This window comes from Lactuca sativa, chromosome 8, assembly GCF_002870075.4.
Source record: "Lactuca sativa cultivar Salinas chromosome 8, Lsat_Salinas_v11, whole genome shotgun sequence".
In the NCBI taxonomy this organism is placed as follows: Eukaryota; Viridiplantae; Streptophyta; class Magnoliopsida; order Asterales; family Asteraceae; genus Lactuca; species Lactuca sativa.
Window position 1 is genome coordinate 110,016,811 of NC_056630.2, and position 27,490 is coordinate 110,044,300.

A 27,490-nucleotide genomic window follows, 5' to 3' on the forward strand; every position below is an offset into this window, starting at 1 on the left:
GCATGGCTTAAACACTAGTTAGGTCAAAAGATGGGTATAAGCATCAAGATTCAAACTTTGAGTCCAAAACTTGCACCAAAATCCAGATCCAAAGGTCCTACCATGGATAATGACTTAATAGTCCATAAAGTTGCTAACTTTATGAACCTCAAGCATGATAACTCAAGATCCCATGCAAAGAAGGTAACCATAACCTAGATCTAGCAAGATTAGAAGAGAAATGTGGAATCTTTGAGACTTACAGAGGCTTATGAGCTCAGAAATGACACCAGGAGGAGCTTATCTCGTCCAAAGGAGCCTCCACAAGAGCTTCTTCTTCTTCTTCTTCAAGGAAATCCACCACCAATACCACCAACAATGGCTCAAGGGCTCAAGAAGGCCAAATCTAGGGTTTTTCAGTGACTTGGGAGTGAAAGAGGCTAAGGATGGATGACCCAAGCCTCCTCATTCCGTTTATACCCGATTTTTAGGGTTTAGGACCATCAGGCATGACTCACGTCGTGAGGTCTTATGCCTCATGTTGTAAGGTCCGAGAACACGGATCAAATAGTCAAGGGTCCTACTCATGAGTGTGACGACTATGGCTCACGTTGTGAGCCTCTTCCAATTGCAATTTAAATTAATATTTTTAATACCTCAGAATTCGGATGTTACAATATATATATATATATATATATATATATATATATATATATATATATATATATATATATATATATATATATATATATATATATATATATATATATATATACATAATTTGTATGTTTTAAAAAACATATTTAAACACGTCATGTTGTCAAGAAAAGTATTCAGGTCTTTTATTTTGTTTTAAAATAGTGACATTTTAGCATTTTGCATGAGAAAAATATCAATTTAAAAAATTAACATAATAGAACTAGTTGCATAGCCATAAGGGTGGAGAAAATTATGATAAGGCAAAATCTTCCACCTCAGCTCCACGTAAACTTAACATGGCAGAGGAAGAAAAGAAAGAGTGGGTGCCTATGGATGTCATGATAAGAGAGAATAGAAAGAGGTTGAAATAATTAAGAGAGTATGGAGAAGAAAGGAGTGAAGCCTGCCATGGGGATGCCGAGCTACGTTCATGCCACAAACCGGGACGTTGTCCGCCACATCCACATCAGCCATGCCAGTTTGTCTCACCCCACTCCCTTCAAGGCTCAAGCCGGATAAAAACTTCAAGTCCTCAAAATTTATGTTGAAAAAAAATATATCAATATTTTATTTATACCAACATAAGGAAATTTTAACATCATTTTGGATGCAATAATTGGAACATTTAGACGATACGTCTTGTCAATTAGATGTTTTTAGGAGGTTTTGTCTACATATTGTGTGGATTGAAACTGTCTCCTTCCATATGTACATGAATACAAATATGTTTCTATGTTTTTTATCTAATTAAAGGCGATTAAATCTATATTATAAAGCCTCAAAATATTCTCATGGCCTATAATTCTAATGAATCGACAAATTAATAGGCCTCCCTCAAAATATTATATGATATTAATTTTAAGCATTTAAAGTGAGAAAACCGTATAGAACTTATTTTTGGTCCCCTACAAATTATTTCTCCCATTTAACACCAATTATATCCCCGCATTTATTCATACTCTGCTTCTATCTATTCCAATCATTGCATTTCACATTAGATTTTTCAGAAAATACTACTTTAGATTAAAATATAGTTTTGATAGATCTTTTAGGCCGAACATCGATTATAACTTTATAAGCATTCAGACATGACAAAACTTAAAATCATTAAAATACGGAAACCGTTTATTACAACACTCTAGGTAACCATCACATCAAAGCTTTTATATGCTTTAATAAATTAAAAAGAAAAAAAAAACATACTTGAAACAAACAACACCACAACACTTGCAACATCCTTAATTTAATACTTAGAATGTTTGTAGAGATAATTCTTCCAGAATCCAGAGTTCCAGACATCTTGTAATCTGCTCAAATTGGCACAAGGCTGCTGAATATGCGCTTCAAGCTCGGGCAGGCTGCCCGCAATCTTCCCATACTCGATGGACTTATCTGTTAAAAAATATTAAACAATTCAATATCATAATTTTAAATACATTAAACTTAAGTATGAAAATAAAAAATATAATTCACCTTTTGACAAAAGCGGACATCCAGAGTCTCCAGCATGTTACAGTGTGATATAGCAGATTCAACCGCTTCTTCACTAATATTGCAAGACTGGTTGAAAGAGAGAAAAAAAAAAGGTTAAATTAAAAAAAAAATATATCAGAAATCTAAATAGAAATATGAACATTTGATTGATACCTGGAGAAAGAGGCTAGTTAACCTCGGACAGTCGAGCTTCAAGATTTCCAACGAGCTGCAATTGCTGAGGTGGCAATAAATATAAACTTTATTTTAAGTTATGAGCATTTTATTATACAATAATAAATTATTAACAAGAGAAAGTAGAAAGGCATACCTTAAATTGAGGAAGCATAGATTACAACACGCGACATCAACTTCCTTCAAGTTTGCAGAGAGTGAAATGTTCAAAGATGACAAATGAGTAAAACGTGCAACTGAAGGGATCAAGACTTTCTTAACATTCGGACACCCAACACAGTTAAGATTTTGTAGCAAACGTTCAGGCTGCTGTTGTTCATCTTGAGAAGTACTAAAACTCCAATTCAAGTCATGCATATTGACACACCCGTTTAAACTGACATGAGTCAAATGAGTACAACAAGCAAGAAGCTCTTCAATGGAAGCCTGACACAAGCTTCCATATGACAAGTCCAGTTCACGCAAAGTAGGAAGGGCCCCATCTTTGTAAAGCGGCTCCAGTGACGTGTCAGTCAGATACTTGCACGCTTGCAGCTTCAAAACCTTTTTATACAACAACTTAAATTACATATCATCATAAATTCACAATACAAATATAAAAAGTACTGTATTAAACTCACCTTTAACTGCAGACATGAATCGAATACAGGCTGTAAGTTTGTTAAAAAGGTGTAGGAGAGATCGAGTGAGGTCAAATTTGGAAGCCAACGAAGAGATAGGAGGCCATCGGGGCCCACGGATGGGCATGACATTAAGATTAGTGAGTCGATCAGAGGACATGAAGCAGCGGTTGCGGATAAACAGTCGTCTTTCAGTTGGCTGAATTTTTTTTAAAAATAAAAATTTAGTATATTTAATTAATAAGGTGAAGAATAAAGTACATTTGATTATTTAAATGACCTGCAAAAGGAGGCATCGAGAGAAGTTAATAAAGGGCAGTTTATTAAAGCTTCTGATAAGACACCGCATCCTTTGAGTTCCAGTAACACCATTGTTGGTGCTTCGATTTTCAGGGAGTTTAGTTTTGGACATATTCCCAGATTGAGAGACCGAAGGCCAACCTACCAAAGAAAAAAGAAATTATAAATTACTATAAAATTTAATAGATAAGAGAAGTTATTGGTTGGTTTACTTACTGGACTGAAGGTGGCTCTTTCAAGATGATCACATCCGTCTAAAGAGACTTGTTCTAGATAAGGACAAGTTAGCTCAAGTGAAGTAATGGCACGACATCCAGCAAGTGAGAGACTTGTTAAAGAATTGCTACAGAATTCCACCTCTGTCAAGCTCTGAAACAATTTTTTAAATTATATAAACATTTGAAAATCTCAAACTGGTAGTTAAAAAAAAAAGTAAAAGACCTCATATGTTTATAAAATATGAACCTCGCAGTTATCAAGGATTAAGGATTTGAGCATGGGGCATCCACTGCCATCGCTAAAAACTTCACAGATTGAATTGGTCAAAGATTCACAGTCTGTGAGGTCAACTTCTTGTAGACGTTGACATTGCAGCTCTAAGGAAGTCAAGCTTTCTTGTTTTTGTAAGACTAGTTTCTGCATACAAATAACAAAAATTAAAGCAACTACAATAACATTATATAAAAACTATAAATCCAAAAGACTAAATCATATACTTGTAGTGAGTTTGATACGATGTTGATTCGCTGCAGTGAAGGGCAATTCGAGACTTTGATGGATGATAATACAGCACTTCTTAAACGTAAGTCCACAAATCTGCACCCAAAAATAGCAATCAATTTAATGATTCCAAAAGAGTTTTTTTTTTTAATGAGGGATTATAGTTTGGAATGGAGAATTATACTTGCGACAATGTACAAGTCTGATATTTTGCAAACGAGGAAGATCCAAGAAGACTGATGTCAATAAACTGCAATTATCAAGCTCCAAAACCTGTGGGGATACATTAAATTAAAGGATTTATTGAAGTTGCAGAAATTATGAGAAAAGATAAAAACAGGTGATTACCTCTAACATATAACTATGAGAAATAGCAGCCATAGAAGCAGAAGTTATGCCTTCACAGCTATGAAGCTTGAGAACAGTCAGCATTGGCAACCTTACAGACTTCAAGAAACCAAGAAAGGGCATATTAGGAAGAAAAAAAAACATGATTATTTATGATTTGAATTCATGAAACTAGTGTAAAGATTCCAACTTTGTTAACAAATTGATGGGATAACACCAATAATCAACAGAAATTACCTCAAGGGAGATGTTTGGGCAGTATGATGCATTCAGGATATGGAGATTGGCACAAGTTAATGAAATCTCACGAAGTGTCTCATCACTAACACAAGAACAGTTCGACATGTCCAAGGATTCCACAAGAGGACACGATGTTACTGCTGACCGAATTGCAGCATCTAGAAGCTTATGACAAGATGCTATATCAAGATCATTAAGAAGAGGACAGTTTAGTACAGCATGTGCCATGCTGCTTCTCTTCAATGACAATGTCAAAAGTTGGGGACACCTGTAAATGACACATTTTTACCCATTCTTAGCAAAATTATATCATGAAGCCATATAAAATACTTATTAATACAAGCTATAAGAGTATATTATAATAATACCTGACAGAAATACGGACCACGCGGCATTTAACAATTTGAATGTGTCGCAAAGTGTCATGGTATATGGGTATCTCCTGAATGCCATTTCCAAGAATAGCATCAGTCACAATCAAACTCTTTAGCATAGTGCAATCGGTTAAAGCTTGAAAAAATGTCTCCCCTAACTGTCCTTTTCCCAAAGTTAAGAATTCAAGATTCCTGAAAACAGTCGAATGCATAACCGGTTAATGTTACAATTCATGAAGGTATTGGATATGTTCTTGAGCAATAAAAAATCATCACCTTAAGGAAGAGATTGCTTGCATGACAAGTGTATGTATAGCAGGAGACCCGTTAATGTTTACTTGAGTAGCATTTGGATATCGATGACACATATCTTCAACTGAAAGAAGTCAAGAAGCAAAGTTTAGTAGGAATTTGGATATGGAAATTATAGAAGAAAAAAAAAAGGTCATCTTACATTGTAGTGGAGATATATTTCGGTTTTCAAAGTTCAAGATTCTCCAGAAATCTTCATGTGCACTAGCCATGCGCCACTGCCTACAGACCTCAGCTGCTCTACAGAGATCAATGTGGCCCAAGAAAGAAAAGACCTAACAAGCCAGGACAACAGCCATCAACATATAGTAGAAAGAAAAACAAAACAAAAAAGTAGAGGTGAAGAAAGAAGAATAAATACCATATGCAACAGGTCATCAGTAAGATCCATTCGAATTTCTCGATCATCCATCTCCTCTTGTACATTTTCATCTTCCTCCATTCTCCAAATATTAGACATTAAAGGACTTCCTTCGTCTTCAGATGCTGAACAAAGGTAGTTACCTAAGCTATTATGCATTCTCTCATATTCATCACTCATGTTTTCTTGAAAAGGCATAGATAGAAGAAAGCTATCACAATCCCTGAAAAAAAAAAAAAAAGACCCCATGATTTATTAAATATCATCGGGTCCCTAAGGTTTACATGTGTAGTAAGGTTAAATGTGTATTTTTTGAATGTGATTTTCTTTTCGTGAAAATTGTAAAAAGAAAATTCAAATAGGCCCAAAACGCTGACTTGACAGAACAAAAACAATTTGGTCTGTTTGGTTTGGAAATTTGTCAAATTAAGCTTTGCAAATTTGAAAAAATAATTGCCACTCAAACCAGCCAAAACCAAACCCTGCAGTAGGATAGAAGAATAAGCTTTTCAATTGACAAAAAAGATCTTGACTTGACCATCAGAAATGGCATTTTGTTTATTCTTTCATATATTTTCAGTGCTTCATCCACTAACTGAAGTAAATATCTGAAAAAGGCATTTACGCATATGACTTATCTTCATCCCACTAAAGCAAAAGACAGTCACGAGATTTAATAGAAGAATCAGAAAACCTACTACCAGTACCAAATGGTGATTGAGTAGTTAATTGATCAACTAAAAACAAATATTTCTTAATGAAGAAAAAGAAAGATGGTCTCACAGTGCAAGAGAATGAACTTTGGGACGTTTACTGTGACTATCACGATCAAGACCATCTCTTTCAAGCACTGCAGCAGCTGATGAAGACGAAGGGTCTCCTCCCAAGCTCAAATTCAAATTGACATCCACGTTACTACCTCTAGAAGTGCCCTCCCCAGGCTGCAATCGAAACTTTCCTCCGTCATCTTCATCCCTTGGTTTACCAGACCCTAATTCCTCGTCGTGTCTTATTTCTTCAGACTTACCCTCATCAAAATCAAGATTTCCCAAAATGCCCTTCCTTTCCCCCATCGTCTCTCGCTTCTTATATTCTTCTTCTTCTTCGCCGAAGCATAAACAACACCAAATCTTCATGCACAACCGAAGAAACCCCAAATTTGCAGCTTGAATTTATAAACCCTAGGTTAAGGTATTACACGTTTTTCTAGGATAATCCAAATTTCTTGCAGAATTAACCTAAACCTAAAAGACGCACAGAAATTGCATTACACAAACCAAAATCAAATTTTTTGACACGCTTCACTCATTCCATCGGGAGAATTGAATTTGCAACATAAATGGAGAAATGTATTCAAACATATGTAAAAAGGGAGAAATTTCCAGGTGAGATCAGATCGGATCAGATCAGATCGGATCTTCCTCCGGTAGTTGCTCCTCGTCGTTGACGGTCGATCGGCGGCCAGAAATAGAAATGAAAAGGTTGAATCCCCCTCGCTTTCTCTGTGCGAGAGAGAAAGTGAGAACTTCGTTACTTTCTACGTTGATTTCGGGCTTTCGGGTATGTCGCTGAGAAGACTGATGGAATCCAAAAGCGAATACTCGCGAATATTTATTTACTTACATTTATATATAGAAATGGAAAGAACTTGTCCAAAATATCCATCTTATCCTCGGTCACAATTAAAATATTTATCTATATTATGTTTATATTTTGTGGGTTTTATTTCTATGTGGTTTAGAACAAATAGCCATTTAAAAAATTATAAATTTTATTAACTTTAATTAAACTTATTTAAATATTACTAGATATGTGCCCGCGCACAGGCGCGGTGATAAATAATTTTTAGGCAAATAGTTTCTTACATAGAAATAATTATTATATTTTTTATTAGTTATTATGTAATAAAAAATTACAACTTTTATATAAAACATTTATGTTTATATTGTTTGTTTATACTATTAATGTAAATTAATTAATATTGGTGTTTAGTTTAAGAAAATATAAATTAATTTATGCATATGAATTTACTATTTTATAATCTTTATTTTGCTTCAAATTGAATTTCTTAATTATTTTTCTTAATTCAAGTCTTCAAACTTTTGACATGTATTAATAAATTATTTATGTATAATTGAATTGTACAAAAAGTTTTGTAACATATTGAAGGGTTATGGGCATAACTACAACCTATGTGTTCATCCAACCCTAATTGTTTTGAATCAAAGTTTTTCACTAGTTGAACATGTATGTAACATCCCAAATTTCGAGTCCAAAAAATTCATTTTTAATTAATTGATTTATAAAACTTCCATAAGAAAACATAGTGAAGACATATCATTTCATAAAACTAATATATCATGTCTGAAACCAAACCATAAATATAACAATGTTAAAGTACAATCCCAAGAATCTCATAATGCGGAAATCCAACGTGTGTGTATGATGTGCAGCTACCGCACCAGCTTTTTCCCCTCCGTTGAAGAGGTACCTGAAACAAAACTGAAAATTGTAAGCACGGAGCTTAGTGAGTTCCTGCATCGTAGCGCATACCATACAATCACATAACATAGACATACTGTTAGGTATATCTGGGTGCCCGACCTACCCCTTCGGTCCTCTCGACCGGATACTGCCTAGCATACCTGGGTGATGGCCTCCCCTTCGGTCATCTCAACCAGATACTGCCTAGCATACCTGGGTGTTGGCCTCCCCTTCGGTCCTCTCGACCAGATACTAGGGACTATTTCACCCATCTACTAATACCACATAACATGTAACACATAATCATATTCTATCTAGCATGATTGGGTATGACTACCCCATTCGGCCCTATCGACTGGAAATCTTGGGGACTATCTCCCCTACTGCTACTAGCATATAACATTATATCATACTATCAAATAACATATTAGGTAGTAGCAAACCTAGATGAATATCACAAAGACAATCATCTAACATACGACTCCTACTGGTGGGTCGATATTGGTACCTTAGACCCACTTCTACTGGAAGGTAACTCACCTCGTAAGGTTGACTGCTGGAAAGTTGATTGGCAGATGTCTGACTGCTGCTCCGGTGATCCTCCGGCTATAAACCCATAAAACACTTAATCAGACACTGATAAATACTCTTAGGGTAAAATGACTATTTTACCCCTGACCAAGTCAAAGTCAAAGTCAACTTCCAGTTGACCTGACTCGTCGAGTTGGGCCGCCAACTCGTTGAGTCCCTATCCTTTCATATGTCCTTCTTCGAACTCCTGTTTGTCGAGTTTATGAACGACTCGACGAGTTCTCCTTCTAAAACATCCTCGAATGAACCTTCATCCAACTCGCTGAGTTGTATGAACAACTCGTTGAGTTCATCCCCATCCTATGATCAAGTATGCCCTTGACTCGCTGAGTTGTATGAACAACTAGTCGAGTTCTATGATTTCCAGGTCTATGGCTAAGTCTAATGTGTTGGGTCACTCCCCCGGACCCCTCTAAGACCACTCTAACACTCACTGGGTTCCTTCGAACCACAACAGAAAAGGAAGTCAAGCCAGGACTCGTCGAGTTGAGAATGACCAAGTCTCATTTCTCGATTTCTGATGTACAACACATGACCAAAAGATAGATCTAGGCTTCTAAGATCGATCTAGCACGTAAAGTTACAAACTTTACGTGCATGCATGGGATTATGAGCTTAAATGGCCCTAAATGAGACTCTTACGATGCATGGGGCTCTCTAAGGCTCCAAAATCAGTCCCTTTCTGGCTTGTAACCCCTCAAAGACCTTGGATCTGAAGTTTGAGCCCCCAATCATGTTGCACTCATGATTGGTCACCAAGAATGGCTCCTAAAAGCCCTAAATCACCCCCAAAAGGGATCTAAACCATGAAAGAGCAAGGTATCAACTTTATACCTCTAAAGAACTGCAGAGGGTGCACAAAATCGAACTCCTCTGGCCTCCTCTTGATTCCTCAAGCCTTTCTTTTCCTTCTTATGTTCCAAAATCACCAAAACCACCACAAAGGCCTTAGATTTTTACACAAATGATTAGGGTTTGATATGGAGAGTTATTGAGAGCAATAGGGACGAAGGGAGGCTGAATGAGATGATTAAATAGGGTGCAATCCCTTAAATTAGGATTTTGTCTAGTCAGGGCCTACTCGTTGAGTCTGGCCGCCGACTCGTCGAGTAGGTCATTAAACTCTCGGGTCCAAGTCGCTCTTACTCGTCGAGTTGGCCATCAACTCGCCGAGTTCTATGCCAAAAAAATGAATAATACGTGAATGAAATTCATACCAAGAACCGGGTGCTACAATGTAATTGAATACCAAAGTACTAAACCCTAGATCTAACATATATAATTCGAAAATTACATCATAAAAAGGGTTTTGATGTTTACCTCGCTTGTTATGTAGTAATAACAAGAACACGTTGTAGATCCTTGACTCTTGAAATCTTAGTGTCTAAAATGTTGCACCTCTAATGGCTTACAAGCACCGCTAGCAAGAGGATGAGAGGAAAAAGGTAGGTATACTTAGAAAAATCGGCTCCACTAGGGTTTTTAGGCATAGGGCCGAAAAATCTAAGGGTTAGATCCTTGACCCATGGTTTTTGATAAATAAAAAATAATCAAAATATAATGATAAACTAAATACTAATATTAAATAAATATAAATTAAAAGTATTTAAATTTTTTTAAGGGTTGGTAGGTTGTAAATGGGTTAGGAATTTCAACCATAACCCACCCCAATTAATTAAACGGGTTGAACCATTTAATTAAATGGGTTCAAAATCTCAGCTCAACCTGTTATTTATTGGGTTGGGTTCGGGTTGGGTTGGGTTGGCGGGTTTGGGTTGACATTGCCACCTCTAATGGATATAAACCATCGAAAATGAAGTTTGTATGCGAAAGTTATGATTTTAAGAAAAATATTAAATTTGGACAACCCAAATGATAACACGCGTCAAGATCCGGTTGAACCAATTCTCCCTAAGTCTTGCAAGAAGATAGCGACACATAGCTTAAAGAGAGGCTGCCATGTCACCAGACACGATGCACCCCTCTTGAATTGCTATAAATAGAAGCAATTTTCTTGTTCATTCGTTGTTTAATTCATTCCTTTCTTTCTCAAACTTTCCCGAGGCCCTAAGGCCCATTCTTAGTAGTTCTTGGGTCTTAGCAGCAAAGTTCTGGAGGGCCAAAGAGCCCCGAGAAAATGGAGGTATCAGTTTCGAAGTTCTGCCCATGTAATGTCCGGTTTTTTATCAGACAACCTGTAAGTTGAGTTATGCTTACTGTACTTTAAGTATAACTTATATTTATGTTTATATTTGTTATTACGAACTTATAAACAATATCTATCAATAATACTAGTCATTATATTGATCGATCTACTTACGGTAATGATGATAAGGCTAGATAAGCGAGGTGTTTCAAGTGGATTTTTCAAACAATATATATTTATATACCAAACGGACCCTACTTCCGATACGATCTTACCTGATTGTTTCTTATCAGCTACACGACAGTGTTTCGTTTAAAATTAATAATAACTCTAATAAAAACTTTATAACAATTAAACTTTATAAATACGAACAAATTCTAAATGCTTAGTAATATTTGTGTTTATGTCGTTTTAAAAGGGAGTGTGAAGTATCAGTCAAAGATCTAATTTTGTTGTGAGTCTTTCATCTATATCATGTGAATGCGAGGTTACTTTTATCTTACACATAAATACAATGTATTTAGACAATTAAATGTTATATGTGCCTATTATCTATGTTCTTGATACACGTGCTAGATGCAATAATTTGATATGATTTACTTGTATATTTATTTTTATTATATTTAAATTGTGTTGGGTAGTGAATGATTGTGGTAAAATAAAATAATGGTGATAGGCCATGCATAGTACTATTGTACAATTGAGACCAATCATTTATGAGAGTATAAATGACGACCACTGACTATTCCAGACAGTCTGGTGGAACACAAACAGACTTGTCACCCGTAGGTATCAATGATCATGTTTTTTTCAGAAAAAATAAAGAACGTTCATACATGTACTTCATCCTCATTAACACATGTTGCTATAGAATCCACAAAGCATCATTGTCTACTCATTGCTTGTAGTGATCCTTTAGGGTAGGTCTGTTGAGATCATCATATTAGGATCATGGAGTGAGACTATATGGAATGGGTATTTGGGTTATTTGTTGGGAGAAAACTATATATCTAAAAGATTACAATTATATTATTGTAGGTTGAAAACCCTATGTGCTCATCAAACTCATAAGCTCGACCCACTCAATATATTCTTCACAAACACGGACGTTGGAACAACAACGGATAAGATACGTAACAGTGAGTAACCCTAGAAAATATTAAGGGATTCTATTCATCAAAATCTAGTACAAAAACAAAGGCACAATGTCTTTAAGTTTTAGATCGGTAACAAAAAGTCGATTGTGGAATAAACATATAAGACAATGATGGAAGAAAGCAATTAATGTGACGATTAATAAGTTTCAAATTAGAACAACCACACAACGATATGAAACAACTGAGATGTTTATAGAAGGAAACAATTAAGGTGGTGGCGACGTAACGAAAGAATGATGACGGTGGCCATAGGTGTTCACTAATTAGATAAAACTAAGTTGTCTAATTAATTGAACAATTTAGATTTAGCTATATAGCTTGGTATTCTCATTTGGTTTTGTTTAACCAAATGTTTTACCCACTTAAATGAAATTTAACCATGGGAGAAATAATTAAATGTGGAAAACCTCTAAATTAATATAACAAACATGTTAAATGAGCTTGTTTTGAAAAAAAAAGATGTAATTTGAGGATAAGATTATTACATGTTGAATTTTATTGCCTTTTAGACTCTATCATAGCCCATACTAAGAAATTGGTATTTTATGTTCAAAAATTTGGTGGTCAAAGATTTTTAACATTATTGTTAAATAAATCTCAAATGTGTTGTTATTATTTGAAAACCTTGAAGATATTAATGAATACTCAACTTATGATGTGCTATGTATATGTTGACATAACCACTTGTTTAAATTAAGATGCGATTTTTTTACATATATTAGTAAAATGACAAGTATCGAACAAGATTTTTTTTGGAAAACTTACCCAATACCAAAAAAAATATGTCATGTTAGTATAATGATAAATTATACGACGACACTTAATAAAACATTTAAGTTTGATAAATGATAAATTAGATAATTTTAGAAAAAAAAGAACTTTCAAGGTTAAGAGTTAGAGATGAAATTTGATAAAAAATTTTGTAAAATAAAAGTTGGCGGAAAGATGATGTCACAATTTTTTTTTCTTTTTTTGAGTTTAACAATCGGAGATGCCCTTAATTAGTATAGGCACACCTCTATTTTTGATGAGTTTTATGGTTGATAAAAAATATTGTTAGGTCAATATGATTCCTTAAAAAATTGTTATTTTCGACAACTCATAGTTCTTTTTGTAGATATTGGCAAAAAGACGATATTTATGAAATATGGTCGACGAAATAAACTGATCAGATTATACATCATTTATCACAAACAATTATCAACACATTGACAATAGTGTCCATGCCTAATGACTTCGTGTGTTTTCATTACCATTAAGGGCAATGATTCCGCTCTCATCGTTCATTTTTTAAACTTCTCAATCTTTTTTTTTTGTATGAACAACAACATTCCTATTCATTTTACAAGTATTGTGCGTCATTTTAAAATTATTAGTCACGATCGCCCTAATGTTTGCGTCTGTTTTCTTTACCATCAAGGGCGGGATTCCAACCTTAACATGTTTTTTAACTTATTTGTGTATCTTTTTTGTATGTTTTTATGCTTTATCTCCAATAATCTTCTTTATACACTTCTTTATATATATATATATATATATATATATATATATATATATATATATATATATATATATATATATATATATATATATATATATATTTGTCACTCTCCATGCTTTCTTTCCAATGGTATTTTTTATCCCCTTCATTTTTTGTCTGTATTTATCTTTTTTTCAACTCAACATCTTTTTTATTGATACAGATTAAATAAAGAAACTTTATATGAAAATATTACGATAATAATTTATCTTTAAAATTTTAATATGGACATGAGTTTCTTCTAGAAATGGATTCTTAATCTTAATTAGACCGATTTGTTACTACTTTCAACATCCAAGTCGATTTTAAAGACCGAATCAATTGCTTCTCATGGAATAAATACATTTCTATATCAACATCAATCTAATACTACTACTATAAAAACTCATACTATACATATTAGTTGTTGTACTAACCTTGCATTAAGCCCTACTTTGTACATATTTGGCAAATCACAAATATCTTTAAGGATGTGAATTATCTTGATATATAAATCTTCAAAAACGATTATGACACCAATCTCGCTTTGATATTTTTGTCATTATCTTTTTAAATGGAATGCCAAAGTATAGTTGGTCAAATGTTTGTTTGACGAAATAAGGTGCAACATGTTGCACGTGTCACGTGAAACGCACCTTAGTTCCCATCTCCTCTATCGACAAACTGAACAGTTCCTCTTCTTCATATTTCTCCTTCTTCTTTCCTCCTTTCTCAAGTTCTCATTCCAAATCGTATAGCGACATCGAATCGTACTCATCAGAAACAATATAGATTATGTCTATCAGATTCAAATTCAGAAGCTCTGTCAATTTCGATACAATCGAAATCGATGGTGGTAAACCCTACATATCGGTGGGAGAACTCAGATCTAAAATTCTGTGTCAGAAGAAGTTAAGCGGCATATGCCATAAAGACTTTGATCTCGTCTTCTTAGATGACCTCACTGGTCAAGGTTATTTTCTAATTCTATTAGTCTACCTGCTTTTAGTTTTCATATTCTTGAGCTACAAGTCCTCTTCTGTAAATTGTGTTGGTGTACAGGTGCAGCAGAATAGTGTGTTTTCATGTATCATTAATTGGTTTCGTTTTTTTATTTTTGATTCCGTGTTTTATTTTTGAGTTATTAGAGTACAATGACGATGAATTCAAGATTCCTAGTGGTTCGAGTGTTATCATAAAGAGAGTTCCAGCAGAACCGGTGCCTTTAGCTATGTAAGTTTTACGTTCTTCTATTGAATTGAATCTAACTCATAAAACCCTGTTAATATATCTTTTAGCTATATGATATCAGTTAATCGTTTGATGAGTTTTTACAATATGATTTCTTTGGTGTATGTGGGTGTGTGGGATTGTTCTGTTGGAAGCTGTGGGAGTATATGTAATTATGTATGAGTGATAAGCGTTTCACACTGTCTTCTATTTCATTAATTGATATGTACTGTTGATTAACTAATACTCTAAATCATCTTGTCTTTTCTTGTTATCAACTTGGCATCTGATATTCTACTTTCTTCAGGTTAAGACATCATAAACCTGAAGCAAGTGAGCTTAGTGAGGATATTCCGAAAGGTATATAACATTTTAAAGCAATACATTATAATTTTTTTGATGGGTGGCTCTAACTAACATCACAGATGCAGGTATCAATCGCAATAAACCTGAAGAAACAATTCTAGAGAAGAAGCCTGAACCTGTAGATGTTGAACACATGGAATTGGAAAAGTAAAGTTTGTGCCATATGATTTTTTTAGTTTCTGATAAACTAATTCCTTCAGATTATCTAAACAATCTTTTTGTTTCCTTTTCAAAATTTGACTTGACATCATAGAGTGGCGAACACAAAGGGTATTGATTTGGAAAAAGTTGACTTGCCATCAGAACTAAGATGTCCTATTTGCAACACATATTTCAAGAATGCTGTGATGATACCATGCTGTCAGCATAGCTTTTGTAAAAAATGTAAGCCCTTAAGTTGTTAATTATGTTGATATTATTGCTGGAACTAATTCCATATATTTTTGACATGTATTTTTGTGCTTGAACAGGCATCTGTGATGTACTTCCATTGAAGGCAAGGTGCCCTAAATGTTCTTCCACTAAGTATAGGGTAGAACACTTGCTACCAAATTTATCCCTCAGGCATGCGATTGAGCATTTTCTTGAATCCCAGATTCTTGCCACTGCTCCAGAAAATGATTTGCAGAAATATGTCCCAGGTGAGACTTTCTGATATTACCTGGCCAAAAATAATAAAAAAATAAAAATAAAATCCTCTATAGCTTATATATGATTCTTTGAAATTTTATTTCAGATGGAGAATCTGGTATTCAAGGAAAAGAGGTTTCCACTAAAAGGAAATTGGATTTGCTTTATTCTGAGAAAGGACCAAATCAGAATATGGGAGAGTCTGTGTACGAGTCACTAAACAAGAAAAATGATTTCTTGAATTCAACTCCTTTGCTTAAAGTTAAGAATAGAGATGCTCATAAAGATTTGACACCTTCTGTGGACTCTGAAGGTGAAAACCAACCTGTTATGCCTCAAGTTTGCATGCCAAATGAAGGTTTTTCTCATTCCATATATGTTCACAATTTCAAAACACCGACTTTTTAAGTTATTAGTATTAACTCAACCCCCATCTTTAACAAAATTTCCTGAAATGACTTACGTTGTCAGGTGGAGATCGAGGCTATGCAGTTAACAATAGAAACAACATCAATATGGTACTTATTTCAAAATCCATGATTTTTCATTTTACAATTAATAATCATACATACGATATGAATTATGAAATCTTATCTTGTTGAAATCAGGGAGGGCGAACTTGCTACATGTGTGGCTCTCCAACCCATTTCATAAGAGATTGCCCTATTGCTTCCAATGAACATCATATGTATCATAAAGGTAAATTCTTTTTTTTTTTTCTTTAACATGTTAAATTTTTTCAAGACTATCTTTTGATGATCTAGTTTTGTGAATTTCATTTTCAGGAGATCATATGTTTCAAGGAGGTGTGTCAGGCTACCCGATGCCCTACTGGAACACTCCCACTCCCATGTTTCCTCCATTCAATCCTTACATGAATATGTATGGAAATCCAGGGATGCTCCCTTTTAGTCCTGTCACACCTTATGGAGTTCCACCTTATGTTGCATCTACATATGCCGCCTTTCCTGTCCCTAGGTCAACTTTCTTATATAAACATTTTTGTTGTTCTTACTTCTTACTTCTTACTTTTATTCATTATATTCAAGATCACTCTACAATTTCATGTTACCTTATTTGGTTGCAGTGGAGTTACAAGAATGGGAGGTATGGCACCTGTAGGACCCAGAGCTGAACATTCCACAAGACGCCCTGAGAATTTGGATTTTCAGAACATTGATAACCGAATGAAATATGGCCATGAAAAGAGGTAACTTTTTAGCCATATAACATAAGTATTGGCCTATTGGGATCAAATATAACAATCAGAAGTAATAAGAGCTTTTTTTTTTAATTATTATAGACAAAGGTCTTCTGATTATGAAGATGATGGAAATGGAATCCCAAAGCGCCATGAGTCTCACTCCCATGAGCTTTCTAGATCATCAGAATATAAATCCCATAGAAGCAGGGGAAAGGCTGTGAGCAATTCAGAAGAAAGCCATGGCAGAAAGTTACAAAAAGATCATCACTATGACAAACATCAAGATCTAAACATCAGATCTAGTCATAATAAAAGATATGAAAAACGTTCTCATTCCACAAACGATGGTCGAGAACATGGATCATATCATACAGATAGATCGATTTCAGGGGTAGAACTAGAAGTAGAAGATGTGCATAGTGGTAACCATAGGTATGATGAAGCGAGGCATAAAAATGACAAAAGGCATCATCATCATCATCATCATCATAGTAGCAGGGATCAATCAGACAGTGATTGTAGCTGTAGCCGTCATTCAAGAAAAAGAAGGGATGATAAAAGGAAGGACACGTGGCAGATGGTGAATGGTTCTTCAGATAATGACTATGATCATCATCAGAATAAGAGGAAAAAGGTGCATTAGAAGAACAAGTTGAAGGTAAATATGTATTTGAATTTGAAGCTGCAGAATGGGCCCACTTAGGCAATCTTACCCGGTACACTTCTATTTGCTTTTTTTTTTGTTTGTATCAACCTGGTTTTGGTTAGCGGTTTATGATTTTATAATTTTATAATTTTATATTCATACAACAATAATATAAAGTATAAACAGTTGGTTGTGTCGACCAATGGACAGAAGAGACATACATATATATATAGGCTGATTTTTAATCTTGTTTTGCTTTGATGCTACAGATTTAATAGTGTGGTGAGCTGTTGGACATTAAAGCCATCACTAGCTTTTTTAACTTTTGTTAACTAACGCTTTTGATGCCTTCACCACAAATACAAAAAAAAAAAAAAAAAAAAAAACTTTAGACCCTCTTCATATTCTTGAGTATGAAGTGTGGATGAGGCACTTATGCATTGCTGGACAAACATTCTGAAGTGAAGACTTATTGGAGCCGATTGAGGTATGTTTTATATAATATGCATCTCTTAAAGCTTTCTTGGCATATCCTCTTTTTTCTAAAATGGTTTTGGGTTACATATTTGATGGGTCAAATGTAGAAACTTAAAATTACCCATTTGACCTTATATGTCTATGAATCACCAAAAGACCCCCTTTTGACCAGTATTAAAAATTACCCATTTGACCTGGCCATTTTGCCATCTCTGTTTTGGAACACTATAAAATGGAGGTAAATCAACTTAGTTTATATTGTTAACAAATAGTTATTTCTAATCATTTTATTTCATAATATTATATTATGGGGCATAATGGTTGGGAGGTCTATATCTACTTTAATATTTACCTACTTAAAATGAAGCTCAAAATTTTAATTGGGGGGAAAAGTTCTCAACTTGAGTTCACCCATGTGCATGCCTTTGCACACACACACACACACACACACACATATATATATATATATATATATATATATATATGTGTGTGTGTGTGTGTGTGTGTGTGTGTGTGATGTGCGCACATATTTACCGTATGTATCTGTCTGCAATCTGCATACATATATGTGTGAGTGTACATATATACCCGTATGCTTATCTTTCACACAAATGTTTTTGGGTAGGGACCACATCAAATTTATTAGTGGTTTATTAGGTTAGGTTAAAATCGATGAATATTATGAATCATTTAAACAACAAAATGGTATTACCTCATGGCTATATAGTGACATCAATTTAATATGAAAGTGATACTTAAGATTTTATCAACCAGAAATGACAACAGTTTTATTAACAAATATTATAGAGATGTACACATATATTCATTTTGATTTATAAATTATGTTTTTGCAAAAAAAATAAAAATAAAAAATAACCATATTATCAACCTTGTAGAAAGAGTAATTTTGACCAACTTATCTGTAAGTAAGTTGATTCTGATTTTTGCTATATTGTAAACGGTCAATGAAGTAAAACTAAATATTGAGTAAAAAAATTGACCAAAATAAAGAGGCATTGATGGCTTTTCCCTCTCACAAATGTCGTTTTTGATATCAATTTCAAAGTTTTACAAATAGCTTGCAAATTAACCATACCTATCTATTATGGGTAGTTTTTAGCTAAGGTGACGTTAGTTTACTTTGTGCGACTCCTTTATTTGTTGTGAGATGTGAAGATTTTAATCATGCCATGTATTATCTTGGAAAATGCAATCATATTTTCTTGAATCTTGAAACGTTTTGGAGTATATGATGTTAGGAATAATGAAACGTTTTCTAGATTTGCCCTTTATTTGGAGGAGAGAAAGCTATGCTTAACGTATCATAACATTAAGTTTAGGTTGTGTACAAAATTCGTGCTTGTAGTTATGTTGTTTAGCTAGCGGACAAAAATATTATTTTGGGGGTTAGAAGTATTGTTTGTTATAGAGTACAAGAAATAGTTTTTCTCTATACTATTGTGACTTTAGATTGTGTGTAAGAAACCCTCGAGTAGCGAGTAGGCTCTTTGATAGAAAAAATAAGCATATTCATGAGTACGAGGCCACATTTGAGTTTGGTGCTTCAAAAAAGCCTATTATGGTTTTCAAATCAAGGTATGATTATGGAGATAGAATGATTTCAGTTCAAGATTCGAAACTATTTTCATAACACTGAAAACAATTTGGGGTTAATATGAGCATGGATAAGAGGGTTGTTAGGTAAGAGATGTCACGGGGAAGGGGAGGGGGAGGGGTTACTTTTTGCACAAAATAGAAAAAAGTTAAATCATTACCACAAAATTTCGCTTGAAAAACACTATTATATGTGTTAAATCCACTTACACAAATATATAATATTGTTATTAACATCTAAATTGTTATGGACTAATTGCACCACCAAAGGGTGTTGAAAAATATACCCCTCAGTTACCACCAAAGGGTTGAGGATTCAAGTCCCTTTTAAGCTAAAAGGTGTGGATTTATGAGTATAGCATGAGGTATGTGAGTTGTTATAAAAAATGAATGACTAACATAAGCAATTGGTAATACTAACCAAGTTTTTGTATTTTCAACAACTAAATACAAATGTTTGGAATTTTAAGTTATAAGGGAAAACTACTTTGTCTAATCACATTGCATAAGTAGGAAATCACTTGCTATTCGATACATGAATAAAAAAAGATGAATCCCTTAAAGATAGGTTTAAAACCTTAGTAAAGGGCCTATAAGACCATCGCCCACACAACACTATTTAATATTTTTACACCAAAATAATGTGAAAAATGATGCAAATAATGTTCATCTTTGATCCCACACCATTTTAAAGTATATTCCTTGCCTCCTCGGTGTATCCAATTTTTTATAGATCGTCAAAAACATTTTTCAACTTATTTGATTTTACATTCTTATTTATATCTTTTTTGTTCTATAACTTTCTAAAATATATTATCACAAAACTTATAACCAAAAACCAAAGTACCAATATAACATATCAAAATTGGTGCTATAGTATTCTTTTATACCAAAATAGCGTAACATATCAAAATTGGTGTTATACCAAAATAGTGTGAAAAATAGAGCGAGGTAGAAAATCAAAATAGAGTGAAAAACAATCTTTGTAGTGGGGTTGGTTGGAGATGCAATGATAACCTTTTTCCAACTGTCACAAACGTAAAAAAAAATTCTCACACATTTATTCATGAGTGCATTGTTATTGTCATAAAGCACAAAAAATAAATAATTCTCACGTTTATTCCTTTTTGATTATTTTTCCCTTTTCATCGTGTGGTATACAAAAAGGGGAAAGTGACTTTCGCGACTCCCCCTATATTATGAGGTTTTGAAGTAAGGGATCACCTTTGGTGATTTTACTAGGCACAACTCTTTTTAGACCGTGTCACACACATTTTCCTATTGAACCACAATGCATGAACTTGAGACATTTTATATGGGACGCCTAACCCTCACCTGACGAGTCACCGCAAAAATATTAATATTATAATTAGGGGTGAGCAAAAACCGAATCGCAAACCGAAAAAACCGCATAAACCTAAACCGAAATAAAAACCGATGATGCGGTTTCTATTCTTGCAAAAACCGCAAAAAACCGAACCGCACCGCACGTGCGCGCGCGCGCACACACACACACATATATATATATATATATATATATATATATATATATATATATATATATATATATATATATATATATATATATATATATATGGTTTGTGAGATTGTTATTTGCTTTAACAATGTGCTTTAAAAAAACCTAAATATAATTTTCATTGTTAATCTCTTATTTTTCTTATTATAACTCTGACAAAATTGCAAAAATTGTCATGTTAAAAATAAAATATGTGGTTTAGGTAAAAAAACCGATTGGTGGTGCATCGGTGTTTCGATTTTGAATATTTTGTGCATTTTTATCTATATCCTGCCAATTTTAACAACTCGGGTGTAAACTTTTTTAAAATGATAATTACCGTCAACGACTATTTTTGAAATTGTGTCTTCTTACCAAATTACACAGACCAATTTTGTATCTATTTTTTTTAATTTTATTGAATTATTATATATTATTTTTTTTAATTTTCTTTTTATTGGATTATTCTTTATTAATAGATATTATTTATTGGTTTGTTAATTTCTTAATTTCTTTATATTGGATAATAATAATAATAATAATAATAATAATAATAATAATAATAATAATTATTATTATTATTATTATTATTATTATATAAATAAAGATTATTTTGTTGGACTATTAATTTCTTTTAATTATTTTTCTAAGTTTTTTATTGGATTATTATATATTAATAAATATTATTTATAACTTAATAAATACTTCATTGGTTCCATATTTATTGTTCATTTTTGACTTTTGAAATATGTTTTTTTTTTTTTTTCAGTTTTTTCCTTAAATATTTTTATTTGTGTTATAAATTACTTAATGAAACTTATAACAATGAAAAGACATTTAAAATGCAATTTATTAATAACTTTTGCATCAGGTATTATATATCAAAAACAAAAATATTTAATGTTAAAGTTGAAGAATAAAGACTTCAAAAGTTAAAAGTGAACTAAAGATATGGTATAGAGTGAGTATTACTTTATTGGACTATTAATTTCATTTAGTTATTTTTTTTTAAAATTTTATTTTTATTGGATAAATTCTTTTAGTTAAATCCCACCCACCTACCTCTCTTACTTTATTTCAAATATTTAGAAGATAACCTAGTTTAGACAACACCACCACCAACATTGGTCCGACAATTGTGTAGTTGGTGAGATTTTTTAAAATAAATTACGATGGTGGTATTGTCCAAAATATGTTATCTATCAAATATTTAAATAATTTAGGAGAGATGGGGCGGATGAGATTTTTTTTTTGAAATTTATAAAGAAAACAATTAAAAGAAATTAAAAAATAAATTTAAAAAATTAGTAATCCAATAAAATAATATTTTTAATATATAAATATTATATATAAATAAATATTTGTTAATATATAATAATAATTAATCCAATAAAAATGAATTAAAAAAAGTAACTAAAATCAATTAATAATCCAATAAAGTAATATCTATTAATATATAAATACTATATGCTAAAAGTATTATTTATTAAAATATAAATATAATATATTAAAAGTAAATTTATTGATATATAATTATCCAATAAAATAATATTTATTAATATATAATAATCCTATAAAAAGAATTTATAAAAATAAGCAATTAAAAAAAATTAATATATAATAATTCAGTGTAATGCAAAAATTGTCGTTATAGTTTGTCAAAAAGATAAAATGATAGAAGTGGCCCCTTATGGTAAAATTATCTTTTTAAAAAAGTTAATAACCAAGCTGTTAAAGTTAACGTGGTAGGGACCAATATTGCACAAGGTATCCAAAATTGGACAATTATAACCATTTTTTCAATTTTGTCTTGTAAGTATTACATAATTTATATAAAAAAGGATGTGGCCCCATGCATGTTCATGTTTTTTTATGGGTTGGAAATTTCTATCATACTTTCAATAATTTTCTGTGTTTGCTTATTTAAATGTAGACAAAACCTCATAAATGGTCATGTGATTTTCTAAAATCTTGGATGCAATCCTTAATTTTAAAAATCCCATAGATGGTCTATGTGGTTTTCAATTTATATCATGGTTGGTCTGTCATCCACCTAAAAAGACTTCTCTTTTTCTCTCTCTCTCTCTCTCTCTCATAAGAGAACTGATGAACCCCAAGGAGGTGGTAGATTGGTTTGAATGAATCTTGCTTACATGCAAATACTTTCATCACTAGCCATAACCAAGGACCTCAAGCAATGAATGCATCTATTGGATATCCTAAAAAATGGAGAGAATTTCATCGAGAGAAGAAGATGAAAATGCATGAACTAACTGAATACTTGATCTAGGAACCTTTCAAGTTCACGATCCAGTGGAGATTTAGAATCGTTCGCCTCCTCCGTATGAAATTTGATAATGATCGTTTCTAAATCCCAAGATTGATCGGAATGCTCCAAACGACATACTAGATCTTCTTGTACACAACATTTCAATTATATATCGCTAAATTGATTCTATCGACGAATAATAACCATCACGAACAAGCAAGCAACTTCAGATAACTCAATTTTACCTGAAATTATACAACGAAAACAAAGTTATCTTGTAAAACCGTAGCTAAACAATTCTCAAAAAATTTCAGAAACCAATAACTCCATCACACGATCACGCATTACATACATACAATTCAAAGCATGTTTAACAACAAATTCCTAACTTCTCTTGTATATTAACAATCGGTATAGAACGATTTCAGAAAACTAGATGAATACTACTAGAAAAATATAAGAAAATGTATTCCGATGTGGGGGAAGAAAGGGGATAGGGAAGAAGATTGGTAGCGGTGTTATTTATTTTATTTTATTTTTTCTTTTTAAATATTTTAATTAAAGAAAAAGATAAAAGGAATGAAAATGGTATAAAAGTCTTTTTAGGTGGGTGAGGGACCAACCGTGATATAAATTGAAAACCACAAAACCATTTATATAAGGTTTTTTAAACTTTAGACTATATCCTAGATTTCGAGAAACCACAATTACCATTTATGAGGTTGTCTTAAATGTATATTATTGTTGATATTTTTTTGTAATCGAATTAATATGAAATTTATAAATAATAATAAAAAAGATATTTGAGCTAAAACCATATAATTTTAACTTCTTAAAAAGCTAATCGTGTAACTTATAAGATTTTTTTTTCCGAGTCATATTTATCTGTTTTTCTATATCAAAACAAGAACATCTTAGGTTAAAAAATGTTTTACTTGTTCCTTATTTTCGCCCACCTCCTCTGTAGATAATTGTTTTGATTGAAGCTTTTTTTTTTTTTTTTTTTTATATTTTCGAGGTATCGCCATCATGCTATATGTAGACTGTTGATATTTGTAAATCGCACCATGTAGACGATAACAAAAGGGTTACCCTTGTTTGTTGGGATGACAACAAAACAATTTATGCACTTTTGACAAACATCAAACAAACTTTGATGAAACTTGCAGAATAAAACTTCTTAAAAACTTAAATAAAAAACTGAACACAATATTTAATGTGGTTTGGTCAAGGTGATCTATATCCATATGTGTGTGTGTGTGAGAGAGAGAGAGATGATTTTATTAAACTTCCAAGGACAATTACAATCACACACAAATGTTACACCTCATTTGAGCTCTCAAAACAAAAGAAACTCTCTCGATTACTAACTACTCAGAAGGATGTGAACTCAACCTCACAATGAGTGTTCTTTTGAACTTATTGTATACAAGCACTCACACACACTCGCACAAAGAATATTGAATGGGGATATGTGCCTATTTATAGACAATCATGGAAAACCCTAATTCTGACGGGCCAAGCCATCCATAATTAGCCCATAAAGGGGATACCCTAATTTTCAACCAATCACAGAAGGCCATGTAGACGCTTTTGGAATCTTCAACCTCATGAACATCATCCGTAAGCATCTTCCATAAGCATCACTCGTGAGCATCATCACATGAGCATTTTCCATAAGCATCATTCGTGAGCATCATCACATGTGCATCCCTAGTGAGCATCATCCCACGAGCATCATCCGCGAGCATCTTCCATGAACATCACCTGTGAGCATATCTCTTGAGCATCATTCGCGAGCATCTTCCATGAGCATCACTCGTGAGCATCTTCTAGGAGTGGCTCATCAAATGATATCATGGCTAAACAAAGAACACATGTGACACACCTTCATCATGCAACATCACAAGATGCTCCATTCCATTCTTAGGTGCTCCATACCCCTTATTAGAAGATCTCATCCTTTGTCTGATGACCCATTTCCTTCTTAAATGGGTCGTTCCTTTATCACATGCTCCATGAACTCCAAGTGCTCCATGTTGATTTCTGATGCTCCATTGCAACTCCAAGTACTCCATGTACCTCCAAGTTCTTACTTGTGATTCCTGATGCTCACTTGCAACTCCAAGTGCTCCATGTGTTGGACACGACTTCATACCCCCAACAACCCTACACATTAAAGCTAACTTTTTTTGTCTGTTACATAATTTCTTTTTATGGTTTTTGTTTTTATAAGTGCAAATGAGTTCTCCGCGACAATGCACAAGACAAGTTCAATACTTGTTTATATTTAGTTTGCTTATTTGACCGTAATTTGAACACACACACATTTAGTATTAATTTCTTGCATCAAATGCCCTCGATTTTTTTACGATGACAAATATCATTATGTTTATTTTGATAAAAATGATTTTATAAAAACATCAACCACAACCGAAAACATTAAAATAATAAGATGACACTTAACTTCCCTTGTTGAACCCAAAATATGGGAAACATACTCCTTATACGGGAGTAATTTGTACAGAACACTTTTTAGCCGTACACAACAATTTATGCTTAAAGGAATGTATTGTACTACTATAAAGCATAAATTGTTGCTTATGGTTAAAAAGTGTTGTGCACAAAATTATCACCCTCGTTTATGGTTAAAAAGTGTTGTGTACAAAATTACCACCTTATACAGATATGCCTACCCTCAAATGGAGTACCTCACAATGATGATGTAATAAAAATAGAAGTATGCAGGGTTTAAATAACAATCAAGGAGATCATATATAAACATGTCTTTCACCATTTTGAAAAATAACCAACTCCCAAAGACAATTAAAAAAAACTCATTTTGCAAATATTTATGCAAAAAAAGTGAAATCATATACATCCATATCAATAATCTTGATAATAAACCACTCATAAGCATGCATAATAAGCATAAATGTCAAACATGCACATGAACTCATGCAAATTCTGGGACAATTTGAACAACACAAGATGAAAATGGATGAGTTCGTTTTTATCTCAAGTGTTATAGACAAGTTACCCCCATCATGGAAGGATTTCAAGCACATTCTAAAACTATAAAAGGAAAAGTTGTCTGTTATACAACTTGGCAACCACTTATGAATTGAATAGGGCCTTCGGGTTTAAGAAAGTGGAGAAATTAAAAGAAAAGGATGATCATGGATCTTCTTGTTAATATGATGGAAGATGAAAAAAAAAATAACAAAGGAAAGAGAAAGAAGAAAGATGACCATCACAAAGGTTCCAACAAGAAACCAAAACTCGTGTGTTGGAATTACAACGAACCTGGTCACTTGAAACATGATTGTGGTTTGAGAAAGAACAAGAATTGTGCAAGCACATAAGGACAATGATCTCAAGATTAAGGTCTACAACCACAACAAGGTTAGAATTTAATTTTTAGAACTACTTTTTTTTATATATCATGTAACATTGATTCTTGAAGCATATTATGTGTAGGATGATGATCACACATGGTGGATAGACTAGGGGGCGACGAGTCATGTATGTAAAGTTTGTCACTTGTTCAAAGATTATGAAGTAGTAGATGATGGATCGGTGCTCTATATGGGAGACCATAATAAAGCTCCGATTTTTTGTCGTGGTTCAGTGTGTCTAGTTTTAAGTTCTCGAAAAAGTCTTATTTTTAGAAATATTATATATGTTCCTAAGATTAGGAAGAACTTGGTATTAAATAAGTATGATTATAAACAAGTGTATTAATATGATAAGTATATCTTATCAAAGCGTGGTACATTTGTAGGATTTAGATATTTTATTAAAGTGTGATACATTTATATGACAATGTTGTAGAATCGATATATATGGCTTGTTCTAGTATTAATGAGTATTCTCTTTGGCATGCTCGCTAAGAACATGTACATTATAAACAAATGTTTGAAATGTCTGAAAATGGCTAAATACCAACTTTTGACATAAACATAAAAAAGTACAAAACTTGTATGCTAACTAAGATTAATAGACATGATTTTCCAAATA

At 32.9% G+C, this 27,490-nt stretch overlaps 2 protein-coding genes across 4 annotated transcripts; one reads left to right on the forward strand and one right to left on the reverse strand.

Moving 5' to 3' along the window:
- Positions 1–1,767: 1,767 nt before the first annotated feature.
- On the reverse strand, positions 1,768–7,228 carry LOC111893206 (F-box/LRR-repeat protein 15). Its single transcript, XM_023889276.2, has 17 exons — positions 6,405–7,228; positions 5,622–5,844; positions 5,403–5,535; positions 5,225–5,324; positions 4,943–5,140; positions 4,572–4,842; positions 4,335–4,433; positions 4,171–4,259; positions 3,983–4,082; positions 3,732–3,902; positions 3,483–3,635; positions 3,247–3,407; positions 2,967–3,165; positions 2,483–2,889; positions 2,326–2,389; positions 2,152–2,238; positions 1,768–2,070 (listed from the first exon to the last, which is right to left on the reverse strand). Exons 1-17 carry the CDS (start codon positions 6,755–6,757, stop codon positions 1,990–1,992), a joined length of 2,889 nt encoding a protein of 962 aa, XP_023745044.1. The 5' UTR covers positions 6,758–7,228; the 3' UTR covers positions 1,768–1,989.
- Positions 7,229–14,135: 6,907 nt separating this feature from the next.
- Positions 14,136–27,288, forward strand: LOC111893202 (E3 ubiquitin ligase PARAQUAT TOLERANCE 3). Of its 3 annotated transcripts, XR_002850835.3 has the most exons (14): positions 14,136–14,491; positions 14,667–14,751; positions 15,056–15,108; positions 15,174–15,261; positions 15,368–15,498; positions 15,585–15,755; positions 15,851–16,102; positions 16,216–16,262; positions 16,353–16,443; positions 16,530–16,722; positions 16,832–16,954; positions 17,048–17,664; positions 17,864–26,875; positions 26,951–27,288. XR_002850835.3 is itself a non-coding variant. In XM_023889270.3 (12 exons), exons 1-12 carry the CDS (start codon positions 14,314–14,316, stop codon positions 17,589–17,591), a joined length of 1,956 nt encoding a protein of 651 aa, XP_023745038.1. In that variant the 5' UTR covers positions 14,137–14,313; the 3' UTR covers positions 17,592–17,839. The 3 variants fall into 3 exon arrangements, 2 of the variants coding, with proteins under 2 accessions (XP_023745038.1, XP_023745039.1); XM_023889270.3 differs by lacking the exons at positions 17,864–26,875; positions 26,951–27,288 and having other exon boundaries at positions 14,137–14,491; positions 17,048–17,839; XM_023889271.2 differs by lacking the exons at positions 17,864–26,875; positions 26,951–27,288 and having other exon boundaries at positions 14,137–14,491; positions 15,180–15,261; positions 17,048–17,839.
- The last annotated feature ends 202 nt before the right edge of the window (positions 27,289–27,490 follow it).